General features: G+C 44.2%; 1 protein-coding gene across 5 annotated transcripts in view; it reads right to left on the bottom strand.

Annotated features, from left to right (window-relative positions):
* Positions 1-25507, bottom strand: part of COL4A4 (collagen type IV alpha 4 chain) — a 155847-nt gene continuing 130340 nt past the window's right edge. For 3 of the 5 annotated variants that reach the window (XM_070800315.1, XM_070800302.1, XM_070800310.1), the window contains exons 42-48: positions 22564-22671; positions 21263-21271; positions 17516-17641; positions 12569-12685; positions 10381-10569; positions 8094-8380; positions 6151-7020 (exon numbers count right to left, since the gene is read on the bottom strand). In XM_070800315.1, the coding sequence (XP_070656416.1) occupies positions 6757-7020; positions 8094-8380; positions 10381-10569; positions 12569-12685; positions 17516-17641; positions 21263-21271; positions 22564-22671 (1100 nt within the window). In that variant the 3' untranslated portion in view covers positions 6151-6756. Of the gene's footprint in view, positions 252-6150; positions 7021-8093; positions 8381-10380; positions 10570-12568; positions 12686-17515; positions 17642-21262; positions 21272-22563; positions 22672-25507 lie in introns of those variants that run through there. The other 2 variants (XM_070800326.1, XM_070800319.1) reach the window with 2 other exon arrangements.

A 25507-nucleotide genomic window follows, 5' to 3' on the forward strand; every position in this document is an offset into this window, starting at 1 on the left:
TTTGGAACATACGATTTAGACTTTATCAAGGAAAACCAGAACATGACCAGCAGAAATCACTGAATTTGTTTGTAATACATATTGCTGCTTGGGTAGAGAATTGTGTGGTAAAGCCAGTAGTATGGGAGGCCGTGGTGTAGCGGGTAGAGCACAATCTTCAGCAATTGATGGACCAGGGCTCAAGTTCTCCTGGAGTTGACTGTGTGACCCTGAGCAAGTCATTTATCCTCTCTCAACCTCAGCTTCCTCATCTGTAAGATAGGATAGTTGAGAGGTTGAGGGGAGCTCATACCACAGGGTTCATACTGTTCCTGTCGTATAGTAGGTGTTGAAGAGATGTTCATTTGCTAACATTATTGCTCTATGAGTGAGTACACAACTGTGCATACTCAGTTGCTAAGTCATGTCCAACTCTTTGCAACCTCATGGACTGTATCCTGCCGGGCTCCTCTGTCCATGGATTTCCCAGGCATGACTACTGGAGTGGGTTGTCATTTCCTCCTCCGGAGGATCTTCCAACCAAGGGACCAAAACTGTGTCTCCTGCATTTGTAGGCAGATTTTTTTTACCACTGAGTCACCTGGGAAGCCCAGTTGGACCAAATAACCACTGACGTTCCCTCCTAATTAACAAAAGTTGCTCCATTAAACAGCTATTGAATATCTGCACTGCACCCACCCCTGTGCTATGAGAATAAAAATACCTCCTAACCCCTAACTTCCAGTTACTCTGGTTGTCAGTAACAGTACCTTACATTTTATATCTCTTTGTAGTTATATCTCTTAATTTTTCTCTTAAGATTTTTTTTGAACTTTTTAAAAGTCTTTATTGAATTTGTTACAATATTGCTTCTGCTTTATGTTTTGGCTTTTTGGTGTGAGGCATGTGGGATATAAGCTCCCTGAACGGGGATCAAACCCACACCTCCTGCCTTGGAAGGCAAAGTCCTAACCCCTGGACTGCTAGGGAAGTCCCCTATAGCTCTTACTTTTAACCCTTAGAGCAACCCTGTGAGGCAAGTGGTCTCATTCTTCAGCTGGTGGGACAACTGAGAACCACGAGAGCAGAGCCCCGTGCTGGCAGGTGAATGCAAATCAGCAGAGGTTTGCTTTCATGTCCACCCCAGCTCACCACTGCATGGAGGACAGTGCTCCCTGGAGCCTCAGAATCATGCTTTCCCAAGCCCGGGGGCGGCGGGGCGGGATCGGGGGTCACTGTCTATGCTCTGCTCATGCTCCTCCCATCTGCAGATCACACGTCTACCATGTAACCTTTCCTGCCCCCCCCAACCCCCGAGCCAAACCTAAGGCAGGCCATGGTAGGTTAAGTAGTAAACTCACTTTGGCTTGAAAGAAAATGAATGCACCAGATAAAACACAGTTGTTTTTGGAGGTCATCAGAGAATTTTATATATAATAAGTGATAGTATAAATTGCAATACAACATTTCAATGTCAATAGCAAACCAGGCACCTTGCAATTGTTACATGTTGAAAAGTCTTTAACTTTACAACTGTAGGTTAGATAAAGGGATGCAATTTATCAGACATGTTTCACATTTTTTTCCTATGAATCATTAAATATTTAAGCACCATAAAATTCAAGCATTTCACATGGATGTGGCAGCCAACCTTGGTGGTTGAAAATGCATTATGCAGAATCTCTGGCAGATAATAACAGTGGCAATTGCAGAGTACTGATTTTTAATGTCAATTGTTTTGTTCCCTGAAGAACTTCCTGATAATGATCCTGCAGGAAATGGTGACTTTTTTCACATGTGGTACAGTAACTTCGAGAATTGGAAAAATAGCTTTCCCAAAGACATTAAGAGTTGACCAGGTATAAATAATTCTAATCAGTAATTTATATGCCCTGTGAGAATCATCATGTTCTACTATGTAAAGAATCCCAAGAAATATGTTTTCCATATGAAAGGGCTTGTTTTAAATTGGAGATGTGGCCACAATAAATGTACGAGGTCAGCTACATGCTGGACATATAATCTTAATTTTCAATTCAAGAGTACGCATTAAGCCCCATTTTGGAAATGTGGGAAATGGGGGTCAGGGAGTCGGTGTATCACCCAGGGTGCTGTCGCTGGAAAGGGACAGCTGAATTGAAACCTAGGTTCAACCAACTTTAAGGCCACATCTTTCCACTGTTCTTGCAGCCACACCAAATAAAAGTAACAATGATAAAATTAGGCTGCTGAGCTGACAGAAGAACAAATCCATGTAATTTCCTGAAACACAGAGAATGATTTGTTTTATTATAATCTCTAAGAGGCTCAAAATAAAACCCTTGATAAATCCAGTTTTAGTAAACCATTCTGTTACTTTTTTCCTCAGCACCAATAACATGTACAGATTTTGTAGAGGGGATTTTATGCTAGGACACTCAAGATCATGAGGGAACACAGCCTACAGCATGAGTTACGACATACCACATTTCCACGAAGAGTCTTCTCTCATTGTCAAATCTCTCAAACGTTATTTCTAAAATTTAAGTTTATGGAAAAGTATGCTACGTTTCAGGGGAGCCCTGGTGATACTGGGGTAAAAAAATCTGCCTGCCAATGCAAGAGACATGGGTTTGATTCCTGGGTCAGGAGGATCCCCTGAAGAAGGAATTGGCAACCCACTCCAGTATTCTTGCCTGGGAAATTCCATGGACAGAGGAGCCTGGCGGGCTCAGTCCACGGGGTCACAAAGGAGTTGGCCATGATTTAGTGACTAAACATAAATAAGCTACATTTCAGGAGTGGGTGATGGTTAAAGTTTATCAGTCGGCTTTCTGTGAACAATTGTAAGATGAGATTGTGGGTGTGCAGATAGGTTGTCACATTAAAATTATTTGAAGTAAGAAATGGTTTATACTTGTAACCATTTTGTCAATGAGAACCAATACCCAGAGCTGAACATCTAATGTCTAATGATGCTTATTTGAATTGTCAGTGAAGAAAAAATTAAAAGTCAATAACATGCTCAGCTCTATGTGAGCCCTGAGCATACAGCAATGAATGAAGCATGGCCCCTGCCCTCTGGGCTTACATTTTAGCAAGAGAATGAAGGCAGAGGGATGAGACGTTACAGGAGCTGTGGGGAAAGCATGAGAGAGTGAGCAAATCCCTGACTCGTACTGGGAGCAGCAGAACGGAGGCCAGGTCATCGTGGAGAAATGCCCACAGTCCTCCCTACTAGCTAATTCAGTCCAAAGATAAGCTGTTGTCTGCCAGGTAAACTTAGGGGGTGGGACAGGGACATTGCTGGTGGAAAGAGCAGGAGCAAAGTCACAGAGGAACGTGCCTCTGTGATGAGCACAGAGTTCCCACAGGCCTTTACCCGCTGTGGGAAGCCATCTAGACTTCGTGGGCAGTGGGGTCATTTATCACTGCGGACAGTGACTGCAGCCATGAAATTAACAGACACTTGCTCCTTGGAAGAAAAGCCATGACAAATCTAGACAGTGTATTAAAAAGCAGAGACATCACTTTGGCGAAAAAGGTCCATATAGTCAAAGCTATGGTTTTTCCAGTAGTCATGTATGGATGTGAGTTGGACCATAAAGATGGAACACCAAAGAATTGATGCTTTTGAACTGTGGTATTGCAGAAGACCCTTGAAAGTCCCTTGGACTGCAAGGAGATCCAACCAGTTAATCCTAAAGGAACTCAGCCCTGAATATTCATTGGAAGGACTGATGCTAAAGCTGAAGCTCCAATACTTTGGTCACCTGATGCAAAGAGCTGACTTGTTGGAAAAGACCCTGATGCTGGGAAAGACTGAAGGCAGGAGGAGAAGGGGATGACAGGGAGTGAGATGGTTCAATGGCATCACTGACTCAATGGACATGAGTTTGAGCAAGCTTTGGGAGATGGTGAAGGACAGGGGAGCCTGGTGTGCTGCAATCCATGGGGTCGCAAAGAGTTGGGCACGACCGAGCAACTGAACAACAACAAAAGCCAAAGAATAACAAAATCAAGTTTGCATTTTAGAGAAATGATGAGAATTTGAAACTGGAGGCAGCAGCTGGGAGAGGTCTACTACACAAGCAGCGGTGAAGGACAAAGGCTATGTTAAGACAGGTGCAGTGAGGTCAGAGAAGAAGGTAGCAATCCACAGGAAGTGACAACTGAACTTGAGGTCTGGGGGAATCTCAGAGGGGAGGGATTATGGTGGCTAAGCCTCTCTCTGCTGGCAGCATGGATGGGCTCCACTCATTGAGAATAAGAACCTGAAAGGAAACACCCTGACCCCCAGCTCATAGCAACTGTCTTTGGGCCGTCCAGAAGCATTTCAACTAACTCACTGGGGGACAGGGTTTGGGAGAAGGAGCTTTTGATAAGGATAATCACCAGTAAGGGATTAGGAGAAGAACTTTAAAGCTTTGTTCATCCTTCAGAGAGAAAGGAGAGAAGTACACTGATGGGTAACCAGATAAAGAAACTAATGGCCTAAAAAATAATGTGGTTTTCTAATGCCAGATAGTATTTTTTCCATAGTCTTGCTTTTTTGAGCATTGAAAATAATTTTTCAAAATCAGCAGGCAGCGTTTGTACTGCATTTAGGGGGGCTCTTGTGACACTAGCATTTTGAAATCAGCCTTGTACACTAGCTTGGACTCACTGTGGAGGAACTTGTCCACTTAATTCAGGATGTTTTTTAAAATTTATTTGGCCAGTTAAAATAATATTCTGATACTAAAATGAAGGTGTTTAAAATAGCAAACAAGATATGTTTTCTTATGATCCATCAATCACCCTTCTGTCTTCCCAGAAAATGTTCTCAGAACAATTTCATGAATGAACGAGATGAATTTTTGGAAGGCCTGAATTTAGGTAATATATGAGAAAACTTTTGGAATCAGAAAATTGTAATTATAAATAAGGTTGAAATTGGCTTAAATTTCAGGTGTATGCAAATATTTAACATGCCATAGCAGAGTTTAAAAAAATTAATAAAGGGTCAAATGAACTAGGAAATATTCTGGTACATCAAGATAATATTTTCTCTTAAAATGTACATTTTTTTCTCTTTTTACCAGGAAGCAGCCTTAAAATAAATTGCCATCCTGGGGGCAGCCCAGAGCAAGATTCATTTGAAATATATTCTGCGTATAAGAGCACACTCCCAATCAATATTTGGCAAGAAAAGCATTTCTTATAAACAAAGTTTTAATTATTATTAAGTGCATTGAAGCTAAGCACTAAAATGAATGTTACTTTCTCATGGGAAAATTTCTTTAGTTTTCTCTAAAATACCATTTTTTTTAAAAGGGAATTTAATAAAAGTCTTTTCCAATAAGCCTTTTGATTTTCAGGATTAGATCACAGAATTCTAGCAAAATAGAAGACGTATCCTTTTGCTAGACAGAAAACTACTCACTATAAAATGACATGACCTCTAAGCTTTTATTAAAAAAAAAAAAAGCCAAATATCAAACTGCTGCCTTGGTCTAATACTGATACAGAATACAAGAATGTTTTTAGGATAGGAAAAACAGGATGCTCCTGTAAAAACCAATAACAGAACAGAAGATTCAAGCTGTAGGTTGTCTTTGTTTCATTTCAGAGTGCCAGGTCTTTGGTGGGGGCAGGGGTGACGATGACTTAAATGAATCTTCTTACCTTAGTTTAATTAAGTCGGCCCTTCATTTTCTCCCAAGCGCATAATGATAGCTCTGTCACTTCCCTGCATGAGATGCCATTATGTGGATGGAGGGAAAGTGTCCTCTGTGGGGCTGTGGGGCGGCTCTGTAGGCGTGCCCAGGGGAGGGAAGGGGTCTGCTTTGTGTGAACGTGGCCCCATGTGGCTCCAGGCCCATTAACACACACACACACGCGGAAGACAAGCTGGACCCCGACTGGGCCAAAGCGGTCTGTTTGGAAGTTCACTGCAGTGGGGAATCAATTTTTGTGAATCACTGCCTTAATATTCATTAATAGCTTTTAGGCTCTTAATCCCTTATTGAACATATTTTTGCCCCATAATTGCCACTTTTCCAAAGGGTTGCCAAAGTAGGCATTTCTATTCTCTGAAAAATGCAGAAGGGAACATAATGTTTTATGTTCATCTGCGATGTGTTTTATGCTAATGTTTCATCTCTGGAATATAGCAACCATGGTCCTTCATGGCATAATGATTCATTCTGCTTTGAAATGAACTGTTAAGGCTGGCTGTGTGGGTTTTTTTTTTTTAATCTCCTTGGGTCATGGTTTTACAATTATTTAAAGTGCATGGAAAAATAGATTACAGAGGAAATCATTTTGAAACGTAGGAAATTTCTACTTCCTAGTTCATTTGCTGGCCTTTTTTTTTTTTTTTTTCCCCTGTAACATCCATCCAGAAGCCCACTGTATTATAGAGTAATTGACTTCAATTGTTTGAGTTGCTATTAACCAATGAATGAAGTTTCCAGTAATGTCATTTGTAATCTGGCTTTTATCGTCTATTTGCCTTCCCCTGAATTAGCATACTTTTAAATAAAGCCAGCTTTTCCCACTATCCTCATGAAAGAAGAATATCTGGGTTTCGTCTAGATTGGTAGGTCCAAACAAATCCATATGTGTAGCACTTGCTTAATCTGTCCAGAACAGAGGAAGGAATTATATAGTCCTCTGGGAATAACCACATCGAAACAGAAGGAACGGCTAAACCAGGAGTCTAAGATGAGCACCACTGAATCTCTTAGCACATCCTAGGATGTCTCAGCCTCCTGGCAAGTTTCTCTTGGCGACCTGATTGTGAAAGGTGGGATCTTAGCTATGCTTCACGCAGACCTGGCACCTGCTGATTTTCTGGCGTTGAGCATGGCTTTCTTTCAAGGTGTCCGGTAATGGTGCAGAGGAAAACTGCAAGTCAGGTCTCACTGTTGTCAGCCAGAAACTATACTTGTTGGCAAAAAAGTGGCAAGTTCCCTGCCGGCCTTGGCATTCCAGGAACGGTGCGGCTCTGAAATCCTCTAGGCAGCTGCCTGGGGACATGAGGGCCTGCCCGCCTCCTTGGTCCCCAGCGCCTGTGTGCTACCCAGACAACAGGAGAGAATTAGGGCTCAGACATGCACAGACAACCCCAGACCCAACCAGTGACACACCCAGGTCTGGGCCTGACTTTACATTTTCCCTAAAAATCATCCCAGAAAGACGAGACTATGATCTGCTAAGGAAAGGTGGCTCAGTGGTAAAGAATCTGCCTGCAATGCCAGAGACGCGGGAGGCACGGATTCAATTCCTGGGTCGAGAAGATCCCCTGGAGGAGGAAATGGCAACGCACTCCAGTATTCTTGCGTATAAAATCTCATGGAGCAGGGTAGCCTGGCAGGCTACAGTCCATGGGGTCGCAAAGAGTCAGACAGGACTGAGCAAGCAGGAAAGGATGGGCTTCCCCGGTGGCTCAGTGGTAAAGAACCTGCTTGCCACTGCAGGACATCCTTGGGTCAGCAAAATGCCCTGGAGAAAGGAATGGCAGCCCGCTGAAGTATTCTTGCCTGGGGAATCCCACGGACAGATGGGGGGCCTGGCAGGCTGCAGTCGATGGGGTCACAAAGAGTCGGACAGGACACAGCGACTCCATAAGGACAACAAAGGAAAGGGTACATGGGAAAGGAGATGGGCGCACACACAAAAAGAAACCCCTTTCACTGAAAGGTGGAAGTGAAGTCGCTCAGTCCTGTCTGACTCTTTGCGACCCCATGGACTGTAGCCTACCAGGCTCCTCCGTCCATGGGATTTTCCAGGCAAGAGTACTGGACTGGGTTGCCATTTCCTTCTCCAGGGGATCTTCCCGACCCAGGGATCGAACCGGGGTTTCCTGCATTGTAGGCAGACGCTTTACCGTCTGAGCCACCAGGGAAGCCCCATTCACTGCGGGCTGATGCAAATCCATCCTCTAAATTCTACCCAAGTAATACAAAAATTCATCCACAATAAGCAGAAAAGAGTGGCCTTGTGCCTCAGCAGGCTTTAGTTTCGGGTGGCCTTCATGACCCTCATGCCAAACTGTTGACCATCGGCCCTGGATTCTCAAATTACCGTCCAGTCCAGGTGGAAGGGGCGCGGAGGGGGGTCTTAGGGATGGCGGAGGCGCTGGGGCTCACCATGAGGAAGGAGTACCCGATCCAGAGGCTCCTCCAGGCCCGCGGACATGGGGGGATGGACTGGTCTTGGCTGTGCACCGCCACGGCCTGGGCGGGGGCCTCGCACACTGCGCAGCGGCTGATGTACGGGCGGATCTCGTCCTCCGAGAGCGGAGTCATGGGCAGAGGCGCTGTGCTCGCCAGCCAGTAGGACCTGTCGTTCCTCCGGGCATAGTGGCACACCTGGTGGATGTTGCAGTAGGCGAAGGGCAGCGTGCTAAAGATGGGGAGGCAGGAGCCCGCCAGACCTGGACAGGGGAGACCACGTGGAGGCTGAGTGCTGTGCTCTGGGATGAGCTTCCCTACCTGGGCCCTCTGCAGACACTCGTCTGGCATTGGCAGCGGGTGGGGGATGGAGTCGTGGCGGGGTGGGGGGCCCTGGCCAAAGCCTACTTCTGTGGGCACCTGACCACGTTGGCGGCCTCTTTGGTCTCACGGACCAGGCTGCTTTTTTTTCCTGGATTGCTCTCCTGAGTCAAGCAACAGGCCAGGATGCTTGAGAGAGAGACGTGAGCACACCTCTTCTCCAAGAGCTTCAGGAATCTTCAGGAAGCTGCTAGCCCGGTTTGGTGGGGGTGGGGAGCTGGAGGAGCCAAGGGGCCATGGGAATACAGCAAGACAAGCCTTGAGAAGTGGGAGCTCCCAGGCATCCAAGCCGGATGGCTGCAAGAAGTGATTAGAAGCCAGAACCTGAATTCCGAACAAGGTTTGGCCAGGTTTGGAGATGGTGGTGATGGTTCAAAGGAAAGGCCTGTTTATACAGCAGTAAAGAGGGTCAGAGGTAATTAGGGAGCACGGAGCTCAAAGGACTCAGAGTTCAGCCCTGGGGAAGGCTGGGAGAGCAGGTCTGGGTCTATCTCTAGCGTTGCTGGAGTATTGAGTTGGCCAAGTTCCTTGTGGTTTTTCTGTAGGATTACACATTTTCAGCCAACCCAATAAAGCAGACCAGAGGATGCAGGCTTTGTCCATCTCATTAAGGAGTTTGGATTTTATTCCAAGAGCTCTGCAGAATGAGGCCACAGTGGGGTGGCTCTGGCTAGAGCAGGGCAAGGGAGGTGACCCTGGTGGTACACAAGAAAGCAGGTGCCCCCCCACAGGCCTGCATGCTTTTATCACCCTTACCGATAGTGGGGGTCACGCCCAGTGACAGGACACACCTCACCACCAGCTGAGCCTGTGGGCACAGCCCTCCTGCACCCACCACTGCAACCACCGCTGTCTTAAGGGGATCATAAGTGTCAGCACCTAGGGACTCCACCCTCAACTTAGAAGTCAGTTCTTGAGGCTTACGAATCCACTGTTGGAAATTGACAAACAGTGCCAAGGAATGATGCTCAAAGTAAAGTTCTGAGTAAGTAAAGTAAAGTAAGCTTTACTTTTCTCAAAATAAAGTTGTTAAAGGGTATAAATTTGCAACTAGTAGATACATAAGTCCTAGTGATCCAGTGCCTAGTGGAATGAATATAGACAACAATATTGTAGCATAATCATTAAATTTATGAAGAGATTAGATCATAATTATTCCCACCACAAAAAATAAATTATAACTATGTGATATGATGGAGGTGCCAACAATCGATACAATGAAGTCATTATGATATATATATATGCATCAGATCAACCCTTGTACACCTTAAACTTACATCATGTTATGTGTCAAATGTATTTCATTTGACAATGAATTCCAAAAGAATACTGGAGTGGGTTGCCATTCCCTTCTCCAGGGGATCTTATCGACTCAGGGATTGAGGCAGCATCTCCAGGAACCAACCATATCCTGATTAAATCATTTACATTGGGAAATAAAAATTGCATTTTATATCAGAGTTATACTTACTGAGGAAGAATTATTTTTAAACGAATAATATAGTCAGATTATAATAATTATTAAAAATTATAAATAGCCTAAATTATAAAATAATTATTTTACAATTTTATTTTATAATAATTATAATTTAAAATTTTATAAAAATTTAATAATATTAATCACTTTAAATGTTATAATAATTAGTATTTAAAATTAGAAATAAAAATATAATAATGATATAGCTAGAATGAGCTTTCTTGGCACCTCACAGGGTCATAGGTGTAATAGAATTAGTTGAGAATTAGCATGGTAGTTGAAAAAGTAAAAAACCAATCTCATAGAAGATGAGTGATCATTTAAGATGTTGATGAATCCATGAAACTAACCCAAAAGTTTTGCTCATAAGCAATGAACCTGGGTGACCACATCCCGTCTACGTACCGAGGTCTTGATTGTGAGCTCTCTCCTGTCCTTCCAGGTATAGCAGACTATACCCAGTCCAGAGCCTGGGCATGCCCATGGGGCAGGTGGGTTCTCCATCCGTCTGACTGTGGAGAACCAGGAGGAAGCCACTGAGGTATCCAGGGCCAAACCCTATGGGCCCAGGATCCCCCATGGGCCCAGGAGGGCCTAGAAGAATAAAGAAACATAAAGAAAGGTGGTTTAGGGAGTTACGTTTAACAGATACTTCTGAGTACCTCTGTCTGGTGCTATGCTAAGTACTCAGAGAACAGAGAGGAATGTCCCCCTCACACAACTGCCATGCACCCCAACAACTCATTCAACAAGGACATGGTTTAGCAGCTTCTAGCTGCTTGGGTTACATCAGCATAGAAACAACTGAAAATACCTGCCCTCCTACGCTTACATTCTATTTGAAGAGGAGAAATGACAAAGCAATAAGCATAATGAAAAGGTAAACTATGAAATACTTAATAAAGGATAAGTGCTGAGAAGAACGGTGGGGTAATGACAGCCAGTGTGGGATCTCCCAGACTTTTCCAACTAGATCAGGAGTCTGCTATCTGAAAAGGTGAATCTCAAAAGTTGGTCTGTCTTATACCTCCTAGACGCGTTCCATGGTTCTCCCATACTGTCAGTTCCATTCTAAGAAGGACAAGGGTTTAGAATCCATCGTGTCTGTTGTTTAGTCACCAAGTCATGTCTGACTCTTTGCAACCTAGGGACTGTATAGCCCATCAGGCTCCTCTGTCCATGGGATTTCCCAAGCAAGAATGCTGGAGTGGTTTGCCATTTGCTACTCCAAGGGATCTTTCCAACCCAGGGATTGAATCCAGGTCTCCTGCATTGCCAGGAGGGTTCTTTACTGCTGAGCCACCAGGGAGGCCCATATGTTTTGCTTTGTATCTTTTCTTTTATAAGAAAGGGAGGTGGAAGAAGCCCAAATTCTAGATCTCTAACTGGCTGGTGGGAAATGAACAGCTGTACAGAATATTAGCAGGGACATCTCCTTTGGCCTCTCTAAGGGGGTGACCTACTGAAGAAGGTCAGTGGCTACTTCTAATTGCCAAAAGCAGAGGGTGGAGTTAGACTTCGACACCTTTAAAAAAGGTGTTTGTTAAAAGTTTTTGTTTCTGGAAGACTGGCTGATTTTCTCATCTATGCTGTAAACCAGAGGCTACAACCTGGTAGCTTGTGGGCTGCATCAGGCCTGCTCATGTGTTTTGTTTGACTTACCAAGATTTGATGAGTTAAGATTTCAGACTAGAAAAGCAGAGTATAGGGAACAGTGGGCCCACACTTCTACATGGCCACAATTTCCACATAACAGAAGCCAATCTTTGCTTTCAGACTGCAGCCCCCATTTTCCTGAGGCCCCTTCCTCAGCATCCCAGCTCCCCGCACCCCTTCACCTGCTTCTCATTACTAACCTGCTACTGCCAGATACTCTCCACAGAGAAAACTGTTTCTTGGAGTCTTCAAGCCCTAACATATTGCTTGATGAGTTATATTTCAGATTTATATTCTAAAGGGTCTTATCTGCCTTCACCGAAGGCCCACTCTCAAGTATTTTTAAAGAAAAGCCTTGTATTCTTTTTAAGTGGTATTATCGATTCAATGGACATGAGTTTGAGCAAATTCCAGGAGACAGTGAAGGACAGGGAAGTCTGGTATGCTGTAGTCCATGGGGTAGGCAAAGAGTTGGACACAACTGAGCAACTGAACAACAAAATGTATTGATGGCTGTATGATAAGAGGAATGAACTCAGAAAACCAGAGACCAAGTGATTCAGCCAGTTACAGACATGAGACCACCCCTGCCGACCCTAAGATCTTCAGTACAGCCTCTCAGTGGTACAGCCATGCCAGGCTCACAATAGGAAAGTGAATAGCAGAAATGGCTGAGCCTTTTATGATAATGAATAGTGCTTTGGAAGAGTAATGGATACAAGGCCTTGACCTGTTTTTATGATAGTCGAGTATCAATTAGAACGTCGGGGGTCCATTCGTTCCTGTTCCTGTTGCTTTGTCTCCCTAAAGCCTGGTGAGCTGGTATCTAAGGCAAATGCTTACGAGGCTAAGGCAAATGCTTACGAGGCTAGGGACCTTGTACACAGTTCTCAGATTCACTGGGCCAGAGAAAAGAAGAGAAATGGAAACCCTTTACCTGGTGCTCCTGGACAGCCTGCTTCTCCCATGTCACCTTTATGTCCCGGAGGCCCAGGGGACCCTGGGAGGCCATCCTCACCCCTCCTGCCATCCAGCCCAGGCTCTCCTTTGCACCCTGCAGGAAAGTTCACAACAGCAATGGTGACAATGACGTGACACCTGCTAGGCTAGCACTTACTTCCTGAATTCCACTTGGCAGCCTGGGCCTCCCATCTGGACACACCTGCATTAGCTTGTTCATTTTGCAGGTATGTGAAGTCGGGATTATACCACCTCTACTTGGCTGCTGCTGCTAAGTTGCTTCAGTCATGTCCGACTCTGTGCCACCCCAGAGACGGCAGCCCACCAGGCTCCGCTGTCCCCAGGATTCTCCAGGCAGGAACACTGGAGTGGGTTGCCACTTCCTTCTCCAAGGCATGAAAGTGAAAAGTGAAAGTGAAGTCGCTCAGTCATTTCCAACTCTTCGCGACCCCATGGACTGCAGCCTACCAGGCTCCTCCATCCATGGGATTTTCCAGGCAAGAGTATTGGAGTGGGTTGCCATTGCCTTCTCCGCCTCTACTTGGCAGTTGGGTAATTAAGACTCCAAGAGGTCAAGAAACTTGACCAATTAAGGCCAGTGAGCCAGGAATGGGCAGAGCCAGGATCTGAAGCCAGACCAGCAAGGTGTTGAGTGAAGCATTTTCATATTTTCTTCATAGTCTTGTATTTGGACCTGGTTGGGTTTTTGTTTTTTTGTTTTTTTGTTTTTACACTGAACATCTATGGCTTTTGTCATTGAATATTTTCCTAATAATGATGCTTTAGAAGCCTGAATAGAGGAATGAATACAACTGAACAGCATTCATTTGAGAGAAAGGTTAAATTTAAAGCAAGAGAAGCAACTTTTAAAGACCAGCTATTTGTTGAGGGTTCAAAGCACTAGGGAGCAGGGTAATCTTTTTATGTGAAATTATCTGATTCAGTCTATACAGCAGCCACATGACTAGGTGCTACCACATGGGGAGATGGAGGCTTAGAGAGGCCACAGTGAGGGTCACGTGTGCAGAGGACATGGACCCAGCAGGCCAAGTGCACAGGCTGTGCCAGGTATCACCAGTCCCACGCTTGGGACAAGCCACAGGGCTCAGAAGTGCTCCCTGGGGCCCCGTGAGCTAGCTGTCACCCTGAGACTTGAACAGTTCTTTCTTTAAGTGTTTGGTTTATTTTGGCCAAGGCATTAATTCATCAGCAGTGATCTGTTTTGGTCTGGGAAGCAGATTTGGTCCCTGCCTGTGGGAGAGCTTGCAGCCCTTACCGTAATTATCTGAATTACTAGCCCCTCAAGGTTTCCAGTGTCTAATCTCTCTCCCTTCCTCAACCATTGTCCTTCTCTAGGTAATCTCTCTCTTTCTGCCATAAATCAGCCTAAAACCAATCATTATGTCAAAGAGGCTTCACTCCAGGAACTGCCCCACTTTTCCCCGCGGGGGCTGTGTTCTTTGAGGCAGTGGGAGCCCCCTGAGGGAATGGAGGAGGGGCTGCCACACTCAGGGGACCAGATCTCTCACTCACCTCCCCTCTCACATAGGCCCCCCTTAGAGCCATCTGAAATGCATGCCCCCAAACCTTTACATTTTGCATCCCCTGCCTGAGTGGCCCCCACAAACCTCCTCTTTTAGTCCCACAACCAGCAGCCCCCATACCCAATGTTGGTTGCAGTACATTCGATGTGGGCATCAAGGGTGCTCCTGGCTTTTGGCGTGCTGTCATGTCACTTCCTTACCTCTTGGATCATAAATTCTCATGGAACGTGCTGCTCGCCTGGACTGTGTTCTTACATGGTCATCACTCAGTAAGTGAGAAAGGAACCCCTCTCCTCCTCCTCCCTAGTGAGGGGAGGGGTGCCCCTCCCTGTCTAACCAGGCAGACGCTTCTTCCTAGATGGCGCTGCTCTCTTTCCACCAGCTTCAAAGAGAGTATCTGTTAGTTTGGAAGGAACCTAGGGCCCCGCGGTGAGCTCAGAACATTCTTCTCTTTCCCATCCAAAGACATGATTCCAACACATGGCCACAGGGTGATTCGGGAAAGGGCTACCCAAGGTTAACGAGCCAGCAAACAAGCAGGTGTATTGCAGAGAAGGCAGGAGCCTTTTCTTCCCAAGTCCTCATATGCAGCAAGCCCGCTGGCCATCTGGAAGAGCCCCCCGACCAGATGTTACAATGTGGGCTTTGCTCCCTTTCGAGGAAGACAAACGGAAATTGTAAGCGGATGACGTTTTCCGAGCCCCAGGAAGGAAAGCTTTTGTTAACTTGACATGTAGGCCCAGAGCTTTTCATCTGGAACTTGTTTGCAGGAACAGAAAAACAAACGTGTGCTCAGGGGAGTCTGACTCTGCAACCTCATAGACTGTAGCCCACCAGGCTCCTCTGTCTATGGGATTTCCCAGGCAAGAATACTGGAGTGGGTTGCCATTTCCTTCTCCAGGGGATCTTCCTGACCCAGGGATCGAACCTGCGTCTCCTGCATCGGCAGGCAGATTCTTTACCATTGCGCCAAGAACAGACCTACATCTGAAAGCCCAGCACTGTCAGATGGAGTCCCTCCTCTGAGAGGGTCAGGTGTTGAAGATAAACGCTCCAAAACAGGATGTAGGGAATGTCAATGAGACAGTAACAGTTCAACCCAGAACGGAAACCACTTTTGAGTTCATCACAGGAAACCTCAGCCTTTGAGGGCCACTCAGGAAGGATAATTGTAGAGATGAATGAGACACATGAGGAGAAAAGTATTAGACCTTCTGTTATCCAGGGTTCTTAACAGGTACAAGTTTTATCTGGTGTGGCCATTACCCACTCAGACTGGGCAGGAAGGAGCCAGAAGTTCATTTTTTTTCTCTGTAGATCTCAGCTGCAGCACTTGGCTACAAGATCAGCTCAGAAATGAAAGAGGTCTTGATGGAAAATAGGAAGAAAATCATATTATTTTAAGCAGAGATGGTACTTCTGTGGGGCAGTTGATCCTTCACAACCAAACTCGGGGTAGTCCTTAATGCCCTGCTCACCCTGCTGAAAGAATATCCTTCAGAAAAGGAAAGATGACCCAAACCCATAAGGGTTCCCAATTTCCAAATTTGCTGGCATATAGAATGCAGCACTTTAACAGCATCATCTTTTAGGATTTGAAATAGCTTAGCTGGAATTCCGTCTCCTCCATCAGCTTTGTTCATAGTAATGCTTCCTAGGGCCCACTTGACTTCACAGTCCAGGATGTCTGGCTCTAGGTGAGTGATCACACCATCATGATTATCTGGTTCATTAAGATCTTTCTTGTACAGTTCTTCTGTGTATTCTTGCCAGCTCTTCTTAATATCGTCTGCTTCAGTTAGGTCCATACCATTTCTGTCTTTTATTGTGCCCATCTTTGTGTGAAATGTTCCCTTGGCATCTCCAATTTTCTTGAAAAGATCTCTAGTCTTTCCCGTTCTATTGTTTTCCTCTATTTCTTTGCTTTGTTCACTTAAGAAGGCCTTCTTATTTCTCCTTGCTAGTCTCTGGAACTCTGCATTCAGTTGGGTGTATTTTTCCCTTTATCCTTTGCCTTTCTACTTCTCTTCTTTTCTCAGCTATTTGTAAGGCTTCCTCTGACAACCACTTTGCCTTCTTGCATTTCTTTTTCGTGGGATGGTTTTGGTCACCACCTCCCTCACAGTGTTACAAACTGAACGGTTTCGTTTAAATACTTGAGAATCCTGCTGTCCTGACAATGACTGAGCAATGCCCAAGTCCATTAGGTGAATAAGGCCACCTTTGCCAGAATTTAGAGTGACCCTCCCCCTCTTTCCTCTTCCTTTTCTAAGAAATACACCTCCTCCTCCCTTCTTATAAGCTGTTTCTGCTCCACTGAGCCCCGATTCAATAGTTTTTAATTCAAGGTCAAATCAACACCTAATAATGACTACTTGTAGAGCGTTTATTCAGTGATGCTAAGAGATTTCAAAGCTTCATGTCCAGGGACTTCCGTGGTGGTCCCGTGGTTAAGAATTCATCTTGCAATGCGGGGGACATGGGTTTAGTCCCTGCTTGGGGAACTAATATCCCACATGCTATGGAGCAACTAGGCCTGAGTGCCACAACTAAGGCCTGAGACAGCCAAATACATAAATAATTTAGGAAGATAATTATTTCTTGGGGGGAAAAAACCTTATGTCCAAAAGCCGCCCAAGGATAAAAGTTAAAATAGGTGTTCCCCTAAAAATAGAAGGGATATTGTAGATCCCATTGCATGCATGCATGCTAAGTCACTACAGTCATGTCCGACTCTTTGTGATCCTATGGACTGTAGCTCGCCAGGCTCCTCTGTCCATGGAATTCTCAAGCAAGAATAGTGGAGTGGGTTTCCATGCCCTCCTCTAGGGGCTCTTTCTGACCCAGGGATTGAACCCTGGTTTTTTATGTCTCCTGCTTTGGCAGGTGGGTTCTTTACCACTAGGTCCACCTGGGAAGCCCATAGATCCCCCTGCTGCTGCTGCTGCTAAGTTGCATCAGTCATGTCCGACTCTGTGCGACCCCATAGACGGCAGCCTACCAGGCTCCTCTGTCCCTGGGATTCTCCAGGCAAGACAGTGGAGTGGGTTGCCATTTCCTTCTCCAACGCATGAAAGTGAAAAGTGAAAAATGAAAGTGAAGTCGTTCAGTCGTGTCCGACTCTTAGCGACCCCATGGACTATAGCCTACCAGGCTCCTCCGTCCATGGGATTTCCCAGGCAAGAGTACTGGAGTGGGGATAGATCCCCCTACTACATGATTAAACTTTTGGATAAATGTAGAAAAAATGTTAAAGGGGAAGGAGATTTTCATGCTTGATTCCCAAGAGTTGTTAGGCTCCATACAAAAACCTACATAGCAAACACCCAGATTTTTATTTCAGCAATCTTCAATGCCAGAAATCAGAGTGAGGTTCATACCTGGTCCCGGCGGGCCTCTCATGCCAGGAAGCCCCATGGTTCCTTCCGGTCCTCTGGGGCCTGGTACCCCAGGAAGCCCTGGGATTCGGGGGCAGGCATCCAAGTCTGCTGGGGGCCCAGGCTCACCTGAAATTGGAATCACCACCTGTATAAAGGGTTCAAATGCTTATGAACCAGTGCCTTCTACAATTTGGATGGGCTTCTGACACCACGCTGGAATGTTATCAAGAATGTTCAGCCATCCAATGTCAGCCCTGTGAGGGCAGGACTTTGTCTTGTTCACTATGTGGGGCAGACAAACTTCTCCAAAACTTTTCATTGAGTGACTGAATGAATGAGTGAATGGGATTTCAGAGGAAGCAAAAGTAGGAAATAGTGAAATCTGGCTGAAACAGTGACCGTTTGGTGAACTTCACAGGATTTGCCATCTTTGGGTTATTTCTTACTAGGTTATTTCTTACACAGGTGGCATGGGGAGAGGTCCTGGTGGGTTCCTCACACTCAGCTTAACTTTGCTTTAATTCAGCCATCTACACTGCAGCCAGCTGGGTTTCCAGAGTGTCTGCTACTCAAGGAGACATGATTTCAGGATAGCTAGTGGCACTGAGGCAGCAGTGATTTTCAACCTTGAGTGCACGTTGAAATTATCCAGGAGAGTTATAAACATTCAGATATCTGGGCCCCATCCTAGAAATATTTTAATTGGTACAGGATGTAGCCTGGGCAGTGACCTCAAGCTTGACTGTACAATAAATCCATCTGCAGAGATTTTCAAAAATACTGCTGTGGAATCTAGAAACACGGTACAGATGAACATATTTGCAGGCAAGGAACAGGAATGCAGACATAGAGTAGGGAAATGTGAGCACGGGGCGGGGAGGGAATGAATTGGGAGATTGGGACTGACGTATTAACGTATATATACTGCCAAGTGTAAAACAGATAGCTAGTGGGAACTTGCTATATAGCTCAAGGAGCTCAGCTTGGTGCCCTGTGATGACCTAGGTGGGTGGGATGGGCAATGGGGTGAGAGGTCCAAGAGGCAGGGGATATATGTATACATATAGCTGATTCACTTTGTTGTAAAGGAACTGTAGTCCAATTTTTTTTAAGTACTACTCCCAGCAGCCTATCTAGATTATTAAAAAGGAATTTGTGTGAGTGAAATCCAAGCATCACTAATTTTTTAAACTCTCCAGATGATTCCAATATTCGCCCATGCTAAGAAGCACCACTGGAAAGCTGCAGCTGTGACCTGAATACATCATGACTGTCTCTCAGGCTTGTTAGAGCCCTGAGTCTCTGAGTCAGTAAGGGCAGCAATTTGCATATTGTAATAAGTGCCCGGATGAGCTCAATGGTACTGATATGGGAATCTCACTTTGAGAATTGCAGCCCTAAATGTTGAAATTTTTTAATTCTTGGTTACATTCACATCTCTTAAGACAGTTTTTCCTCCCTAAATCTTCATTCAGTCTCCCTGCAATCATTTCACAAAGGAAAGAAATAATAGCTCTAAGCAAGCAGTCCATCTAAAGGAGATCAGTCCTGGGTGTTCATTGGAAGGACTGATGCTGAAGCTGAAACTCCAATACTTTGGCCACCTCAAGTGAAGAGTTGACTCATTGGAAAAGACTCTGATGCTGGGAGGGATTGGGGGCAGGAGGAGAAGGAGACGACAGAGGATGAGATGGCTGGATGGCATCACCAACTTGATGGACATGAGTTTGAGTGAACTCCAGGAGTTGGTGATGGACAGAGAGGCCTGGCGTGCTGCAATTCATGGGGTCACAAAGAGTTGGACACGACTGAGCGACTGAACTGAACTGAAGTGAAGCAAAAATGATGACCGATAACACCTAGTGGACGCTTTATCATGCATGAGAAGTGAAAGTGTTAGTCACTCAGTTGTGTCCTACTCTTTGGGACCCCATGGACTACGGCCTGCCAGGCTCATCTGTATTCTCCAGGCAAGAATACTGGAGTGGATAGCCAGTCCCTTCTCTAGGGCATCTTCCCAATCCAGACCTAGGGATCAAACCCAGGTCTCCTGCCTTGCAGGTGGGCTTTTTACCATCTGAGCCACCAGCGAAGCTCAACATGCATCAGATCTCATGCTAAATGTTTTATGACTGAATGTTCCCACCCAGGCTGTGTGTATGTGCTGCTGTCATTAGAATGTTACAGGGAGGAAAACTCAGGCCCAGGGAAATAAATGACATTTATTTATGGACAAATAAATGACATTTATTTTTTGACAAATAAATGTCATGCAGCCAGTTTGTAGCATAGTCTAGATTAAAATCCAAGACACCTTGTCTCCAAAACTGTGCCTTTCACCCCGACCTCATACCGTCCTCCTTAAGGACTCTGAACGAATACGTGCTGAATTCTAAGAAGTGCAACATATTGTGAAGCACACCCTTTATTAGTTATCGTTTTCTTAAAATTCATACAAATGTGCCAAATAATTTAAAAGACAATGATAAAGCAGTGAGAAAAGCCTAGAAAGCCTGGCCATAATGGCAACGGAGTCTACATAATAGTAACTGTGCCTGTGGAAAATGGACTTGAATGCTATAAGCAGTTTGGAATTTAACCTCCTGGAAAATATTGTATGAAATCACAAATAACACCAAGTTAGAGGTCTTTTTACAGTATGAATAGTTTAATGTAAAACTTGGCTTTTTTACTCTGGGTGAGTTGAGAGAGGTATAGTTCTTATTTTTACTAGATAATCTGGTGTGTTATGGTGGAAATTCACCAGTGGGGGGTGGAGTGAAAGCAGGTGAGTAAAGGCAGGGCTGGGTATTCGGCTGGTACTTTATATTTGGGATGTTGATGTTATCATCTAGTGAGTCACAGTATATACTGTGACTATATATATAGTCATAGACATTAAAAAGACTGAAGTGAAAACATTAAATATACAGCAATAATTTTAAAATATAAACATTAAAAGCAGCAAGATTTCTTAAAATTCTGATTTTGCTTTTTCTTTACTTTTTGACAAACCAGAAGCTGAAAGAAAGGGGCTGAGGCATCTCCTCTAAGGGCCCTAAAAATAATATATGGCATCTGTATTCAGGGCAACATTCCTTGGGGTTAATAACAGTTGCCTGGAAAGAACAAATGCCCACATTCAGGGTTTTTCTTTCCTTCTTTTGAGAAACTCTTTTTATTCTCTTTGAAAACGCCAGACACAAAATCATACGTTGCTTTTGCATTGTAGAGGATTCAGTGCACACTTAGTTGAAAAGAATGGCATTTTCATTTTAATACACAAAGGAACTTGCTTGTTGAAAATGGGCCTTGGGTGTGATGGGAAAGGCTTGTCACAGTCCCTTCTGGGTGGTCAGGACCCATCTTTTCATGTTGTTGATATCGTTTATTTTAGGGATGTTCTCTGTATTCATATTGCAGAATTTAGAAAGGAAACTTACACTGGTATGTACTGTAGCATCTCACAGAGAAAGCTCATACCCTGTGCCTGAACTGAATTATATAAGCCGAGTCTCTACACTGCCTTGACAACCTCTAAGGAGGTTCAGCACTGGGACACTCTAATATAGGGTTACTATATCTATAATGAGGAAGCAGAAGCATTAAAACCTAACATAATTACAGCACCCCATCTAAAAAATTGAACAAAGTTGCCCTCACAAATACAGTGAAAAAAAAAAGCAAGTGTGAAAATGACTGGAAACAAGATGTAAAGGAAATTATTCATCTTATAGCAATGCTTACCTCTGGAACCTGGAGAGATCCAAAGCCAGAAATGTGAGGCCACACAACGATTTTCATAAGGTGGAAAGAGATTATAAATGTGTAAGTTAGGACAAAAGTGAAATAGATTGAGAACGCAAATAATAATTTGAGGACAGCATAGACGACAAGCAGAATGACGGCATCTTATTTACATAAAAAGTCCACATTCCTGTTACTGACAAGAACGGCCATGATGAATGAAGTTTTCGTTTCTAGAAAGACCTGAAATGAAACCCTCTTGCGCAATATAAGATTCAAGTTGGTTTCTTATGGCAAATATGCTCTAATTTAACGTATGGAAAAATTCTGTCCTTTTAAAGGCTTCTGGAAATTCCATATTAATTTGCCAAGTTCTGTAGATTATTCACAGAAAGGAAATACAAGATGAATCATAGTAGTTCTCCATCGTGTTGTTCTGTGGTCCATCAAAAAGCAGTACAATTTTCTTACTATTTGGACTAGAGTGCTAATTTAAGAGATTGCAAAATATTCAGAACTGATAGCACACTGTAGTATTGACTTAGGATCCTGAAAGATATGACTTCTGCCAATCTCAGGTACACACGTGTGCCCTTCCAACTCTTCCTTGGCTTCTTTTGACTTTCTGATGAAAACCTGTTGTCTATAGAGCTGAAAAATCAAATAGCCTTTCATCTTCATAGAAACTAATGTACTTGACAAGAAACATTAAAATAAAATCGCTAGAAAAATTAATGGTAGGGAATTCGGAAACAAGAATTAAATATACAATGTTCACATATAACAATCAAGTCTGTCTTTGGATCTTGTGTGAAGGAACAAGGGTTTATTTATCTTAGAAATAGTGTATGTAAAACCAACTCCTAACTTTCAAACTCACTTGTTCTAATTATAGGTAAGCTTTCCAAACCTGAGACTCTGTCATGCAGCTTGAGATAAACATAATCTTTATAAAAAAGGGCTTGAAAGTGAAAGTGAAAGTGAAGTCGCTCAGTCGTGTCCGACTCCTAGCGACCCCATGGACTGCAGCCTACCAGGCCCCTCCATACATGGGATTTTCCAGGCAAGAGTACTGGAGTGGGTTGCCATTGGCTTAACTTACTAGAATTTGCTGATAATTTCAGAATAATTACTTTCTGAAAGATGACCCTCATAGTAAATTTTTTTTTTTTTTACTTTACAATATTGTATTGGTTTTGCCATATATCAACATGCATCCGCCACGGGTATACATGTATAAATATTTTTAAAAAAACACTCCATGTCGGTTAGGTGGAGATGATTAGGCATTAGAAGCTTACCTGGAGGACCCAAAGGCCCTCGTCTGCCTGGAGGTCCAGGTAAACCTTTGTCTCCAGGTGGCCCAGGACTTCCAGGTGGCCCCTGCGGCCCCGGGAATCCCATTGGTCCTAAAAGGAACATGAAAAGGAGGGCGCTAGAATGAAGCATTATAAAGACAACAACAGCTTGATGGACTGAATTCAGAGGTTCATGCCAGCAAAATGCAGGGCAAAGTCAGCCTCGGATTGGAGAATAGCTCCCTCTTTCCTCTGGAAGGCTGAGAAGAGTTGCCTCTGTCTAAAGGAAACACAACAATCCAAAGGAAACAAAGGGAAATCGTTCCATGACCAAAACAAAACTAAGTGAGGATGAAAACCCAGTAACCCTGAACTTTCTCTGGAGACAGTCAAAGGACTGCCACAGAAAGGGAAACTTAGGAAAGATGCTCCACTATCTGGGAACACCCACCCTGACCCTGAGATTCCACCCTTCTCCTTCCCACTCTCTCAAGTTCAGCCAGACCAGCCACTCAGTGCCTCCTACACACTGTTCCTTCTCTCCTCCTCATCCAGGAAGTCCTCCACATTCTGTAGGTGCAGATCACATCAAGGAGGCCCTCCCTGGAATCCCAACCCAAGTCCAGTTGCTTTGCAATAAGCACTCAGAGAAGCGTGCCTCGCCACCCAAAGCATGTCTCTCATTTAGTACTGATCTTGTTGTTCAGTTGCTTGGTCGTGTCAGACTCTGCGACCCCATGGACTGCAGCACGCCAGGCTTCCCTGTCCATCACCATCTCCCAGAGCTTGCTCAAACTCATGTCCATTGAGTTAGTGATGCCATCCAACCATCTTGTCCTCTGTCGTCCCCTTCTCCTCCTGCCTTCAATCCTTCCCAGCATCAGGGTCTTTTCCAGTGAGTCAATTCTTTGCATCAAGTGGCCAAAGTACTGGAGCTTCAGCTTTAGCATCAGCCCTTCCAATAAATAGTCAGGGCTGATTTCCTTTAGGATTGACTGGTTTGATCTCCCTGCAGTCCAGGGGACTCTCAAGAGTCTTCTCTAGCATCAAAATTCGAAACAATCAATTCTTCAGTGCTCAGACTTTTTTTGGAGTAGGAAATGGCAATCCACTCCTGTATTTCTTAAATGCCTGGAAAATTCCATGGATAGAGGAGTCTGGAGGGCCATAGTCCATGGGGTCTCAAAGAGTCAGACACGACTGAGTGACTAACACTTCAGCCTTCTTTATGGTCCAACTCAGTTAATATAGATGGATACTTTAATGTATCTTCCCTTATGAAACCATATATTTAACTTAATTAGTGGGTACTCCTTTTGAATTTGTTCACTACTATATTTCTGTGGATTCCTAATAGTAATTTATGGAACAGATCAAATATTTCCCACTGGGTAAGTCTAAAAAAGGTAAGCTGAAGAAATTCCCTCATCCTTTTAACAGTTAAACACTCTTTGGCCCTAGGCTCACTGGAATGGGACTTAAGAAGCATGATTAGAGGGTCTACCAATATTTCCAGCTCTTGGTATATCCTTTTGTAGCTTGCTATTATTTATATGTCTTGCTATTTCCCTAATCCTTCCAGTATATCTCCAGGTGAAAGCTAATTCTCTAGGGAAGCCACTGGGGAGGAGGATTGACTTATTAGGCAGAGGAACAAAGCTGTATAGCCAGTCCCTTCCTCCTCTCTCTTGGTGACTTGAATGCTAGGTATATCTGTCCAATCCGGGAGTTTAATAATTAGAAGCCAAAATGCCTGCAGATATAAGCCACAATTTCTAAAATTGATTTTACCGCTAATAAAGGTGAATAGGACTGCTGAGTACTGTTGTAGAGGTTATGCACGGCACCATTTCAGGGATGCAATTTCTGTTCTAGTAATAGCAGCCTCATGGTGATTCTGACCTTCCCTCTGCTCTAATCGTTTACTTATTTCACATTTGTTTCAGAAATCAGACAGAGTGCTAGTTACTGGGCTCCTGCAAAGTTCAATATTTGCATCTCGGTATCAAGTTTCCTTATTTATGACATAAGAGAGGTAAAATGGACAATCTTTATTGGTCTTTTCTCAACAAAATGTCCTATGAACCTTATAATTGTCTAAAATTGTTACAGCCAAAACCTAAGGTCCCCAGATATTCAGTTCAGTTGCTCAGCCGTGTCCAACTCTTTGCTACCCCATGGATTATAGCACTCCAGGTCTCCCTGTCTATCACCAACTCCCGAAGTTTGCTCAAACTCATGTCCTCAAATTGGCGATGCCATCCAACCATCTCATCCTCTGTCATCCCCTTCTCCTCCTGCCCTCAATCTTTCCCAGCATCAGGGTCTTTTCTAATGAGTCAGTTCTTCGCATCAGGTGGCCAAAGTATTGCAGTTTCAGCTTCAACATCAGTCCTTCCAATGAATATTCAGGACTGATTTCCTTCAGGATTGAATGGTTTGATCTCCTTGCAGTCCAAGGGACTCTCAAGAGTCTTCTCCAACAGCACAGTTCAAAAGCATCAATTCTTTGGTGGTCAACTTTCTTTATGGTCCAACTCTCACATCCATGACTACTGGAAAAACAATAGCTTTGACTAGATGGACCTTTGTTGGCAAAATAATGTTTCTGCTTTTTAATATGCTATCTAGGGTGGTCATAGCTTTTCTCCCAAGGAGCAAGTGTCTTAATTTCATGGCTGCAGTCACCATCTGCAGTGATTTTGGAGCCCAAAAAAATAAAGTCTCTCACTGTTTTCATTGTTTCCCCATCTATTTGCCATGAAGTGATGGGACCAGATGCCATGATCTTTATTTTCTGAATGTTGAGCTTTAAGCCAACTTTTTCACTCTCCTCTTTCACTTTCATCAAGAGGCTTTTTAGTTCCTCTTCACTTTCTGCCATAAGGGTGGTGTCATCTGCATATCTGAGGTTATTGATATTTCTTCTTGCAATCTTGATTCTAGC

The sequence above is a fragment of the Bos indicus genome, chromosome 2 (assembly GCF_029378745.1).
Source record: "Bos indicus isolate NIAB-ARS_2022 breed Sahiwal x Tharparkar chromosome 2, NIAB-ARS_B.indTharparkar_mat_pri_1.0, whole genome shotgun sequence".
Classification (NCBI taxonomy): Eukaryota; Metazoa; Chordata; class Mammalia; order Artiodactyla; family Bovidae; genus Bos; species Bos indicus.